The sequence below is a fragment of the Dromaius novaehollandiae genome, chromosome 7, assembly GCF_036370855.1.
Source record: "Dromaius novaehollandiae isolate bDroNov1 chromosome 7, bDroNov1.hap1, whole genome shotgun sequence".
Classification (NCBI taxonomy): Eukaryota; Metazoa; Chordata; class Aves; order Casuariiformes; family Dromaiidae; genus Dromaius; species Dromaius novaehollandiae.
In genome coordinates, this window is record NC_088104.1 from 1,062,578 (window position 1) to 1,075,528 (window position 12,951).

The window sequence follows — 12,951 nt, forward strand, 5'->3', positions numbered from 1 at the left end:
TAAAGTTCTTACGTGGTTTATAGAGCTGCAAAGAAATGGACTAGGAATTCCTCAAATGTGTTGACTTTCACTTGCAAGTGACTGTATGTTCAGATTTTCTGGACTTACTGTAATACACAGAGGCATCAGAGAAGGACCCGTGTTTGGTCATACCAGTATAGTTGGCCAATGCCTAACTGACACACGCATGGTAGTTTCAAATATTCTTGTACCTAAATCAGAGACCTGTACAGCATATGGTCTCATATGGCTGCATTTCTTTTCCCCCAAGTCGTAAGCATAATGTTTTAGGGCTCTACTAGCATCCAAGTTTATCAGACTGGTGTCCAAAGGAAAAATATAACTGGAAGAAAAATATTTAAATTTGGCTTCGTTCAGGTTGCCAGGGTGTAAGAATCCTGAAATTCGCTGTGCCAGGCTTAAGCAGCTGAGGGAAAAGCAATGTCCGGAATCCGCCCGCTTGCAGAAACACATGGGGATTTGCAGCAATTCTGAAGGGTTATTGCACGTTACTATGAGCGACCACTGGTCTTGCGCTCCTTAGGAGCAAGAACACTCCTTTTTTTTTTTTTTCTGGTTGAGAAGCACTTGGACTCATAACTGTTGCATGTATTTATTTCAGAAGAAACAGATATTCCTAGACCTGCTTGTTTGCCTGGAGGTTGAAGTTTTGGCCACCTGCTCTGCAGAGGCTTTTTCACTTGCGTGAGAATCAGTGCAAGCTTTGCCTTGAAAGAGCACGGGCTGGCTGACCTACAGAGAGGGATGAAAGCTTATCAGTCTGCTCAGATTCTGTTCCATTTTTTCTCTCCAACAACTCCTTAGAAACAAGGTTTGAATTAAAATCTCCTTTTGCCTTTGTTGTAGCTGATTTATAAAGGCCACAAAGGCAGAGACAGGCCCTGGCCATGGTGTTTGGGTCCCTTCTAAATCCTCCTCCTCCTTTTATAGAAATGTTATTTAAAATACTGCATGAACTCCACTCCCTAAGGCAGCATCTCTGGTGGAAACCAGTTCATCTGTATGTCCCGAAGCAGTGCTTCCGTTCGGAACGGGGAGCTAATTGTACGTCTCTCGGAAGATGCGTGCCTGTCTTCAGTGCGAACGCGCTGACTGAGGCTGGAGACCCAACCAGGTCAAGAAAGGCTGTTAAATACATGGTACCGGTCCAGTGGTGGTGAGCGACTGCTTTGGGTGCCACAACGTGACGCATGGCCGCGTGACCACAGCACGACGCTTTCATGGCCACGAGCTGTGCCGCTGATCAAAAACAGGATGTGGGCGACAGGCCGGTGCCGCGGGGCTGCTGCGACGCAGGCGCTGAGGACGCAGGTGCGCAAGACTGGTGAGGGGCGGAAAGAGTGTCTGTGCAACCTGAATAGCCTGGACATCAGGAGGAATGAGAAAGGGGGGTTAAAATTTCATGCCCTCTTGTAGAGGGCAATTTGCAAAACTCCCTGTGCTTTTTCCCAGCTTCCCTAGAACCAGCAGAGGAGAAACTACGCAGGAGAGCGTTTGTAAGGGAGATGCCGCAGTGGCGTTGCCCCTACGCCCACGGAGAGGCTGGAGCAGGGACAGGAACGGTCCGTGGAAACGGGGCTGCTCAGCAGCGCAGCGTTAGCCACGCGGGAGACGCTGGCTGAGGCGGAGGCAGCCCGGCGTTTACAGCGAGCCTTTCGTGCCAGGCTTGCAGCTCCTCTGCCAGACGCTCCGCTGGCTGCGAGCGCTGCCGGCCGCAGCTGTGTCGCGAGGGCTCTGCGCGGCGGCGGGAGAGGCACTTTCCTGCGGTCAGGAAAGAATCAGCAGCGTTGTGCAAGTCAGCGGTGAGGCCTGATTTGGAATGAAGCGTACGTTTTTCTGAATGTTTGCCTATTAAAAATAGTTATGGGTACAGGTGTAGATCATTCAGAAGTAATTAGGGAAAGAAAAGGCCTATTTTATGAAAAGAGCACGGTTTGTTGAGCACAGCTAGTTAAAAGTCGAGCAGGGTTAGGATGTGCTTCCGAAATGTTTGGAAGATGGCATAAGAGCCATTTAACACACCACTATTCACAAGATCAGTGCCTGATAGTCCCGCAGGGAGATTTCAAAACCCTCGAGGCTGGTTCGTGGGTTTTGGTGCGTTTCCAGACCTCATGCGAGAGCAGGAGCGTGGAAGGAGACTGGGCTGCTCTTCGCCGATGGGGTCAGCGCGTGCTGCAGCCGCACGATCTCAGCCCCAGGCTTCGGAGCAGCCGCTGCTCAGCTGCAGGGGCCAAAAGAGCTTTTGCTGTCTCTTAATTCGTGGATTTTCCCCAGGGACCCGGGAGCCGGCGGCCCCGTGGGCCTGACCCCCTGCAAGGGGGCTGCCGCCGAAAGCCCGTCTCGCAGCCCGGGCACCAGCGCTGCCGCGAGCGGCGTGGGCCAGCGTGCGGGTCCGGCCCTTGCTGCCGGAATCCGTGGGGAAACTGCCACGTACGCCAGAGAGAAAGCCCGTCTGAACCGCATGCAGAGGGGAAGGCTGCTTCGTTAGTGTTTTGCGTGGCGAGGGGGGGACGGGGCTGCGGCGGGCGCGGTCCTCAGCGCGTCCTGCCCGGCACTTGCCGCGGGTGGAGAACGATGCGGTTCACAGGGTCGGGGCCGGGCCGCGATTTGTATGAAAGGCGCTCTGTATCCTCGGGAAAGGAGGTGCTTTCCCTGATTACAGGGTTTAATGGTTTGCTTGATTTCCTCGGAGCTGAGGGATTACCTTTTCTCTTCTTATCCCCTGTGGATAAAAAGGGCAACTCCGGTTTGTTACAGAAAGTGCTGCTGCTCTGAAGAATGCAGCTCTGTGTTAAACTTAAAACTTTAATTAATTTGCTGATTGCTGGTATGCTTGACCTCGTAGGGACTCTTAACTGCTTAATCTGTCCTAGGCCAGTGCCCAGATCTAGGCAATCGCTCCCTGAATCCGAGACCCTGCGTGACTGCAGGAAGGACACAGCCACGGCACCCAGCCCCAGGTTGGCTGGAGGTAGGCAGAAACCTCACCCGAGGGGACAGAAATGTTTGGTCCCTAGATTTTTGGGCTTGACTTAGCACAGCGTAGAGTGAGTTGAGGCATTCCCAGCGCAAGACATGGCAAAACGTCTTTGCTTTAGCAGCACAACCTCGTACCGTCCGGTGTGCGGTGGCCAGCAGACGCTTGCGGGCTGGTGGCTACGGGCTCTCGTTGCTGGTCTTGCTGCGGTAGCAGAAGCTCTGCCTGGCCGAGAGTCTCGGTGCCTGCGGCTCAGGCGCTAATTATAAATCCCCTCAGTCCTGTCGTTAAAATGCCTCTTCTGCTGTTTCTTAGACCTGTTCATCTTTTTTACTCTGGTTTGTTTTTCTCCAGCCTTGCCTTTCTCTTATGACCTTTCCAATATCTCAGTTTTTTGCAGCACTCTCTTGGCTTATGTTCCCTGTTGCTGAACTTTTTCCATAAAACCACGAGGTGCGTTCCAGCTTCTGCTGGGAACGTTTTAGGATACAGTGGAAAATCATTCTGGCCTCAAGGCTGTATTATCCCACAAAAACTGTTTTCCCTCACACATTAAAGGCCCAGTCCTGCAGGATACTGAATGACTCAAGTTTCTGCATTTCACTGTCTCAGACTCATGTTTCTGCGTGTTCTTGGTTTTGTTCCATTTTAGTCTGGCTCAGACTAGGTGGATATCGTTTCAGCGACCATTTTATGCGTGCTCGCCTGCGTCCCCCTGGAACCACGTCTTGGGGTGACCACGGCAGCGCGGCCGGCAGCAGTCCCCTCCGGGCCACGGGATGGGGCTGGGCACGAGGGGCTGGTGCTAGGCTCAAAATCCTCCTTACGGGCAAAGAGGGAGGAAGCACATCTTGCATATCTATACATAAGGCCAAGAATTTGTTGTTGGTATAATTGAAATCTTAACAGTCTAATTCAAGAATCATTATTAATCAGGATCTGGTTGTTAATATTGTTAAAACAGATAAAACTGTTAAAATTGATGTAGGCACGCCATTTGGTTCCTACCCTTCCCCTGCTCCCCCGGGCGGAGCTTTGGGGGACGCTGCGGTGGGCGGCTGCCTCGGGCGTCCTTCGCCGGGAGGCCCGTGATGGTGGTGATGGCTTCTCCTTCCTCGCTCCAGGAGCCGCCTGGGCTCGTGCTGCCGTGTTTGCTAACGTGCTTTGACACCTCTGTTCTTCCTTCGCTGGTCGGCGGCTCCGTGTTTTGGGTGGATTTACTAATAGGGCGCCTTTTGCGTACGTTAGATGCGGCTTCTGTGCTCTTCGCTACCCCAGAACGGTTTTGCCTGTCTTCCCCCACCGCCCCGAGTGTCTGCACCAGCCTCCCGCTGCCTTCGCGCGCGGCTCTGCACCGTCACCTCCCTCCGCGGGGACCGTCCCCGGCCTCGCCGGCTCCCAGGCCCTGCGCTGCCGCAGCACCTCTCGCTTGAAAGGTCGCACAGAAAACGACGTACGATAGATCCACGCCAACACCTCGTCCACGGCGAAGCGCTGGTTCGGGGAAAAGTGAATTCGTGAGTGTGAATAGATGCTCCCAGGAAACGCCGGGGTTTGCTTGGGTGTCTTTGTGGAAGGGACCGCAGCCGCGGAAAGGTCGATAATTAGCTAGACTGGCCCTTGGTGGGGACGGGCCAGCAGATCCTCCTCTGCCAGTGTTCGGAGGTGATGGATATATGCAAACGATGGCGTGAAAGCCGGCTGCGGAGGCTGCTTCTAGACAGAGGCGCTTAGTATCAGTATTTTGGCCGTCTCGTGCAGTCTGCTAATTGGTCTCGCAGGTCTCCTTAATGGCCCGGTCTTGAGATAAAGGTGGTGGAGATGCTCAGGTAAATCCCAGCGGTGAAATCTCCTTCCGCAGCGTTTCCACACTGAGAGAAGCACTGGGGACAGGAGCTGTCAAATGAGGCAATACCTCAAGGGGCCTTGGCTCGTTTCAGGAATACGGAGATAGACTGATAGGAACAGAAAATAACCATTTCCAGTCTGCAGCCATCGGCCCGTGCCAGGCATCCAGCCTCCCTTCTTGAGGATACCTAGAGGTACCTGCTGCCACAGTGTTATCGTTCATTTTTCTTGGATAAATTTTTCCAAGTATTACAAATCAGTTGCACCAAACATTTTCATAAAGCTACTAATTTTAAGGTGAAGATGATCAAAAATGGTCAGAGAGTTTTGGGTCCCGGCACAGCCAAGGTCTGAGCCCAAGGGAGGGATTCCAAACCCTAAAGCCCAAAGACGTTAAAAATGTTGTATTGTGTGAATACAAAAAGTCATTTAAAGCAGGAGATTACATTCTTATGTAAACTTGGCTTTGGATGCTGGGGTTGAAACAAGTTCATCTGTGGTCGGAAAGTGCCCTGATGCTGTTCGTGCAGTTTTTGTGAGGGCCTTTATAAAAAGCCATTCCTCCGGCTCTCTGCTAGCCCGTAGGTCGGATGGACAATTAGCGACGTGTTAGTCTCGTGCCACTGCCCCTTTTGTCTTCCTTTAGCGTAAAGAGCGTTTCTTCTGCTGCGGCAAAACCAGCGTCTGCGAAACGAGGTTGCGCTGGGGCTGCGGAGGGGAGCGAGGCGCTGGACACGCTCCCCCCGCGCGTTCGGGCCGGCAGAACGCGTCCGGTCACCCGGTTTTCTGCCTCGGGAACCTGCCAGGTCACCTCAGCTCTGATCTCCACGTGTTGCTTCTGCTAGAGCTTTAATCGTTAACCTTCTGGTTCTTCCCTCTGAGGGCCAAATCCCTGGGATGCGTTTTGCTAGACGGGCGATTGCAAATTCTCGGCAGCTGACGGGCTCTGACCCGGCTCTGCAAAGCGCGCTGGGCAGGAGCAGGGCTGTCCCGCAGAAGTGGGTGGCACTGTGCCGCGCGCGGAGCATGTGCCCCTGCGAACGAGCCGGGTTATTCCCTGACAAATGTGAAACGGATCCATTGTCTGCCGAGCTGCGTTTCAGGGTTTATCCGCATATAAACCTGCTTGGGAATGTTAAGCTGGTTACATGGAAGCCGCGTTGCTAACGGCGGTCACCCGCGAGGGATTAAAGGTTTGGAGCAGTCGCTGTCCCCGTTACAAGGCGAAGGCACAAAGGGCCGTTGTGTCACCAACACAAATCTGTTCATGGCCGCGGGGCCGACGCGCGGACAGACCCGCTCTGCGCGCCGGCACAAAAGCCCCGCTGCCTGATTGTTTGTTTATGTAAGCGGCGAGGGTGCATTGAACCGTGCAAGCGGGGGGGCCGGAGCGGCGAGGGAGGTGCTGATTGGATCGGCCGCGGAAGGGGCCCGCTGGCGAGCCCCGGACAAGCCCGCCGTCGCCGCTCCGGTCTCTGTTCTGCTGCGACGCCTTCGGAAGAAGAGGCGCTTGTCGACTCCGTGGGGAAGGGGAAAATCCCCGGGAGAGAGGCAGGAAGGCGCCTGGCCCCCCGGCCCGAGGCGCGGGACCGGAGCGCAGCCGGGCACGGCGTGACCATGACGGAAGAAGCCCCCACCGCACCCGGCCCGCCCCAGTGCAACGGGACCGTGACCCCCACCCCGGAGCGGGGCCCGCTCCAGGTCGTCGATATCCTCGACGGAATAGCAAAGCCTGCCGGGACGGCGCCTTGCGCAAATGCAGAAACTGGTCCCGATGCTCCGCTTACGAAAGAAACCCAGGAGGAAAATAGGAATTCGATAGCAGAGAAGACAATATGTGGCAGTTCTGATGGGGAGAAGCAACGTGAAGGTAAAGTGCAATTCGTGACTTTATTTCAGGATTTGGGTAGAAAAGCCTGTATTTAATGTACAGCCTCAGGAATAATCGAATGTATTCTGTGTGTTATTCAAAACTCCTAACCTGTGGTTAGCTGTAACAATGACGCAGAATAGTTCAGTTAGAGACAAATTTCACCTGGCAGCTATAGAGAATGAAATGAAAAGCACGTGACTAAAGAAACAAGCAATTTTCCAAATCTATTCTGAAAATCAGCTGCCTATATGTAACTGTTAAAACCTCGTCCTCATCATTACCTGCACCGTAAGTCCCTTTCTTGTGCTTTATGTTTCCTAAAGAAAAGCAAGAAGAAAGCGATGCGTCTCGACAGGACGGATCAGCTGATATCCCTGCCCAGGACGCAGGAACCGATGGCCGGGAGTCAGAGGAAGGTAATGAAAACGCTGTGTGCTGTGATGTGGTTTTCAGCTTTCCAAGACTAGGCTGTACAGACGTTTGTTAATTTTTTTCCAAACACGGGAGGGAGTTTAGCCAAACCCTTACGTTATAGTGAGCAGTGACTCATCTCCCATCTGTAGAACTGTTGCCCCTTGAAAAACGTTGCTGGTATTTCTGTTTCTGAGGTTTGTGTATGAAGTCCATCACCACGGTATTGAAAACCTTGGCGTCTTTGACAAATGGGGTTTCCCAACACCCTTGTGAGGGTGGGGGATGCTGCATCCCTTATACAGGGACACATGTAGGGTTAGTCCTGCCCGCCCATTTGTTGGGAGGCTTTAAGTCAAAAATACACATCCTCACACCTAAGCCCTTCTCCTGCCTAATGCTGCAAGTGTCCAAGTCTCCCTGAGCCCCAAGTATCTAGTGGGAAATGGTGTAGTGAAACACATCCTCAGCAAAGATCGGAACTCGCGTCTTCCTAAAGCCGGGGAAGCGGGTTGTAGGGTATTGCTCGCTAAGTGAGTAAATTAAAATACATTGAATATACGTAAGTATATTTTGTCATAGTATGCAAAATGCGGCCATGTGAAAAGGAGGAGTATTTTATTGCGTGGAGGACAGATCCTTCACGCTGGAGTTGCAAGCTGAAGTCCTCTTGCGGAGGTGAGGGCTCCCGCTCGGCTCTCCCAAATCCCGGCTGGATGCTCTCGCTGTGGGTTAAGCAGACCCTTCTCCTCCGGGGGGGAAGCCACCTTTCCCTGGGGTGCCCTCAGCATTGCTCCGCTTCTGGTGTTTCGTGGCCGGGATCAGGCACGCGCTCCGGCCGTACCGCTCCGGCCGTGGGGTTTCCGCCCGCGGCTCCTCGGGCCGTTTGGGCCGTTGCTGGGAAAGACCCCCCGTCCCCCCCCGGGTCTCGGAGCTCCCGTCGTCCTTCCCCGTCCCCTCGGCACGGGACGCACGGCGCTGCGGACGCCTGCCCGGCTCCCATCGGCACCGGGGCTGGCCGGTCCCGGAGGAGCGGCGGGGCGGGAGATCGCGGTCTGTCGTCTCCGGTTCCACCTCCGCCTGGCTCCGTTTCTGTACGCCAGCTGCCACGTAAATACTGAACCCTCAGAGAAGAGCTGATTAACGACTCCAGGTAGTTTTCACAGTGCTGTCGAAGATAACGTCATTTGAACACAGCTGTAAAAGATATATGGGCCATGCTTTCCAAACAGAAAGTGATGTTGCTTTGATTAAGGAAAGAAAAACTGCATGGGCGTCTGTCCCAGGCAAAATAGTATTTCATAGAGACTCCACAGCTTTTGAGAAGGTGAATCATGATGGAGGCTTTTCCACTTAAAGCCGACATCTGTATTCCAACTCTGTTGCCTTGTACGTGCACAATAAAGCCCATTAAGTAATCCTGCACAGCCCCCTTGCCTCCCCCGTCTCAGCCACAAGCACTTTATCTCTAAATTGCAGGCAGCTTTTTAGTGCCTGACCAATTTAGTCTAATTAATACTTCAGACCCCACAGGCAAAATGTTGAATAGACCATTTGTTGTGCCATTAAAGCATCATTTAGAGTAGAGCGGTGCCAAATAGGACGAATACGAGATACCCATCTAAGTGCAGTCTGCCAGCTTCGGACAAGAGGAGGGAGTGTAAAACACGTCCCCCGGGATGTCTGCAGCGACGTGCCCCCCCAGCGCGCACCTGCGATGAACCCCGGGACGTCTGCAGCGACGTGCCCCCCCCCCGGCGCGCACCTGCGATGAACCCCGGGACGTCTGCAGCGACGTGCCCCCCCCCCCCCCCCGGCGCGCACCTGCGATGAACCCCGCTGCGCCGGGATGTCACTGCTGCACAGTGAAGGCAGCCACAGGACCAATCTTGGAGATCCTGGCAGGAATGGTCCGATGGGACCATCCCGACTTTTCCCTCTCGGCCCCCGAGCCCTGGGTCCCGGGGAGGGTCCCGGGCAGCCGCAGCTGCGACACTGCGGGACGTGAGGGATGTGTGCCCGGGGAGCCGGAGCAGCAGGGTCCCTGCCCACCCACCCGCGCTCCCCAGCAAGGCTCACCCACCCGCTTTCCACCTCCGGCTGCGTGGGGAGCATCCCCGAGCCAGCGGGGACCCCAACCACCCGGCTCCATCCCTGTCAGGAGAAGTTCGCGATGCCTGGAGAGGTTTCCGGTACCCAAGCGGACGGAGGTTTAGCTATTTGCTGTTGGCATGGGACTGGAAACCACACATCCCAGCTTGCTGGGAATGTCCCGGTCCTTGGCCTGCGGAGTTACGCACGTGCTCCCTGCCCCGTGGCCCAGTGCACGTTCACTTGTTCTATCCGCATGGGTGAATTGCAGCAGGAGAGTCGAGATAACCCCACGGTATCTTGGTGCTGCACGCTGAGACGATTCCCCCCAGAGCAAGGACATGCAGCTTAAACGCCGTCCCAGGGAGGACGACGTTAAATCCGGACCTAAATGTGTCGGGTGAGAGATGCAGACTGCGGCTGGGACGCGTGCGCCTCTCCGCTGCCGGCTCCCCAGCGGCTCAGGCACGGCAGCAGGGTCCCCAGCAGAGGCGCAGAGCAGCGCGGGGACGGTCCGTTCTGCTGGCTCCTGCCTGCGGGTTTCGAGGTCCAGCTGCAGCCCCGTGCCCGGGGGAGCAGGCAGCGGTCAGACCGCGGTGCAGAACAAGGGCCTGAAATACCCGAGCAAGGAGAATCCAGCTGACTGAACCCTCAGAGTTCAGCAGCTGCTCCGGCCGATGACCAGAGCGCTCTGGGTCTGCCTTTTCTTAGAAAGTAACAATGAATGGTGAAAAGTCACTTCAAAATGCTGGTGCCATGGGGGCTGCGTCAGGAGAAGGGACATTTGTCAGCTGTGGGTCTGAGAAGGTAGAGGTGGATATTGTACACAAGCACACGAAGAGGGGTGCAACGCCCCATGGGTGCTGGGGGACTGGCTGGGAAGCGCTGCTTGCTCTCGCTCTTCCTCGCGGCTTCACCGCTGCATCTGCGCTGCGTCGTTTCAAACGAGGGGGCCAGGGAGGGCTCGGCAGGCAGGATGTCACAAAAGAGGTGTCCGGAGAAAAGGCCAGGGCAATTCGCTTGCACAGGGTCTGTGAGTGTATGAAACCTTGCTGAGATACACGTAAGCATCTGAGGTGATGGGATGTTCAGCTTGGAGACGTACTGCACACCCAGCTCAGAGCGGTCTGCTGGAAGGTGGTCGCTTTCGGTAGCAGGAGCTGGTAAGCTAAGAAAACCTAAAGTAGATGAATACACGACGGAATTACAAAGGTCTTGCTGAGCCCAGCTTCACCCGGTGCTAATTGTGTTGCTGCAGGGCCGGGCGCAGCGGGAGTTCCCGGGCACGGTGGAGAGCGGCAGGAGACGAGGAGCACCGGGGCGGAGGAGAGCCCGGCAGCAGGAGCCCCGGAGCCTGCGGACAAGGAGCACACGGAAGATGAAGTGCAGCTGGAGGAGAGAGAAGATGCAACGGACGAGGAGGAGGAGGACACGGAAGAGGATGAAGTTCAGCTGATAGAGATCAAGAAGGAGAACAGCGAGGAGCCTCATTTAAAGAAGGAAGAAAACGGCAAGGAGGTTTCTCCTCCAGCCAGCCCCACTTGCAACTCCCAGCCTGAGAAAGCAGGGGAGCAGCCGGGCTTGGGGAAAAAAAATGATATCTCCAGACACAGCTATTCCAGATACAACACAATCTCCTACCGGAAGATCAGAAAAGGAAACACCAAACAAAGAATTGATGAATTTGAATCCATGATGCACTTATGAACCGAGGTGGAGAGTTTATTAACAAGCTGAGAGTTCACTTTGGTTTTGGTCCCCCCGCCCCAACATCTCTCTTCACGCGACATGAAGTCACCGCTATTTTCTTTTTGTGTATGATTTCATTTTGCACCGTGGAAGTTTAACATCTGTATTTCACTTTGACGTCAGGCAAAAGCACTCATAGCACAGGAAAATAAATAATCAGTTTGCTGCATTTAATACCATTTGATTCCGAGTTAATCCGTTTATTTTCTCTGCAGTTTTTGTAGCCAGGTTCCCGCAATAGGGAGTTTCCGTAGCCGCAGGCGAGTGACCGCTGCCGCCGGCGGTGCCGGGACCCGGCTGGCAGGACGGCGGTGCCGGCGGCACGAGGCAGCGCGGGAGGAGCAATAGAAGCGACGACTGTTTGCAGCCGCAGGCGCTGTCCCGCTGTCCGTTCGCGCTGACGTCTCCCGGCGCACGAAACCAGCCGGTGCAGCAGCCTGCCCTCTGCACCGCGCGCCGGCGGGATGCAGCACTGGCTGCCCGCGGGATAAGCGCAGACGTGCAGAAATCAGCGGAGATTTCACGTGAGCAGGATCCCGGCTCGCACACGGACATCCATCCCTACGCCCGTCGCCGGCACGCACTGGGTCCCTCGCAAGCCGCGCAGCCGGCGGCGGCTGCGATCGTGCGCCCGATGGCCCTGCTCGTCAGGGCGAGCGGTGGCAGCACCGTGCGGCGTTCGCTCTGTTCGCGACCGTATCTGCTTCTGAAACGCCCGTGCGTCAGTCACGCTCCTTCTGGGATCCTCACAGGCCTCCAGAAACGAAGATGCCTACTAAAATCTGCACTAAAACCTGCCAGACTAACAGAGAAGGGTTGTTTTTTTCCAGCGTTCTGGATAATAACAGTAAGCCAAACGTGTAATGAACCCAAATGGCTCGGCTCCTTCCTCGCGACGACGTCTCGCTGCCGGCCGCGGCAGCCCGTCCGCGGGGAGTGGGGCCGACCCCCCATCCCCGCGCTGCAGCCCTGTGCCCTGCCCGCCCGCGAGCCCCGGGGCCGCGCAGGCTGGACCCGGCGGGTCACGGGCATCCGCGTGCGGCCCACGGCACGTGCTGCTGTGTGTGAGCTCCTCAGCTGATAAAGCCTGCAGCACCGGGAATCTGCGTTCTCCAAATGGCACCGTTTTGGGCCCCAAGCTCTTGCTCTCACACGTGCTCTTCTCAGTTTTTGGACTAAGTCTAGACAAGAAATTTTGCAGATCTATTTTTCAAAACAAGGCAAGTTTTAAGCATAATTTGTTTTCACGTCACCTGAACACAACCTTTCTTCACTTAAAAATTTTTTTTATGTAACTACAATATTGTCGATACAGTCTTTTTTTTTCCTTTTTTAACTGTTTTACAGAAAGATTTGTCTTGAGTTGGGGCTAAGCTTTGCAAATGTCATCCCAGAAAGAACTTGGGAAAGTTGTGAGCAACTGAAAAAGGGAGAGGAGGTAAGGATGGACGCGAGAACTCGACTCTAACCGCGGTGGCCTCCGCCAGCCGCACGGGCCCTTTTAAGCCTTAGTTTTGCATTTCCAGCAGTACTGAATATTATTTTGACTTTCTCGTTCTACATAAAGGCAATTATTTATTGGCTACGTGAAAATAATAAACGACAATTCTGTATTGTGCAAACACAACACAGTCCTCTTTGTACCATTCAGACTTGTTTGTTTGCTCTCTGGTTTGTGAAAACTCAGAGCTTCGCTTGTATGAACTTATACTGCGGGTTTGTTCGCCTGCGCCGTCCCAGCCCCCCCGGTTCCCCCATCGGAGCCGTTCCCGTAAGAATGACACGTTTTCTTGGGCATTAGGTTATTCGCCGAGCCTGTCGGGGCGAGACCCAGCGGGCCTGGCCGAAGCCACGCGGTGCAAAGCGCTCCTCCGAACCACCCTCGTCTTTAGTGACCTGCGCGCGCAGCTGAGCAGCGTTTTGCTGCAAAAGACATCGGCTTTTTTATCCTTCGGCCCCAGCTGGACGACCTGGCTGT

General features: G+C 54.8%; 1 protein-coding gene across 1 annotated transcript; it reads left to right on the top strand.

The window, feature by feature from the left end:
• Nucleotides 1-2,433: 2,433 nt before the first annotated feature.
• On the top strand, nt 2,434-12,600 carry ERMN (ermin). Its single transcript, XM_026108756.2, has 3 exons — nt 2,434-6,719; nt 7,046-7,138; nt 10,483-12,600. The coding sequence occupies exons 1-3, from the start codon at nt 6,467-6,469 to the stop codon at nt 10,929-10,931; spliced, it is 795 nt and encodes a 264-aa protein (XP_025964541.2). The 5' UTR covers nt 2,434-6,466; the 3' UTR covers nt 10,932-12,600.
• Nucleotides 12,601-12,951: the final 351 nt, after the last annotated feature.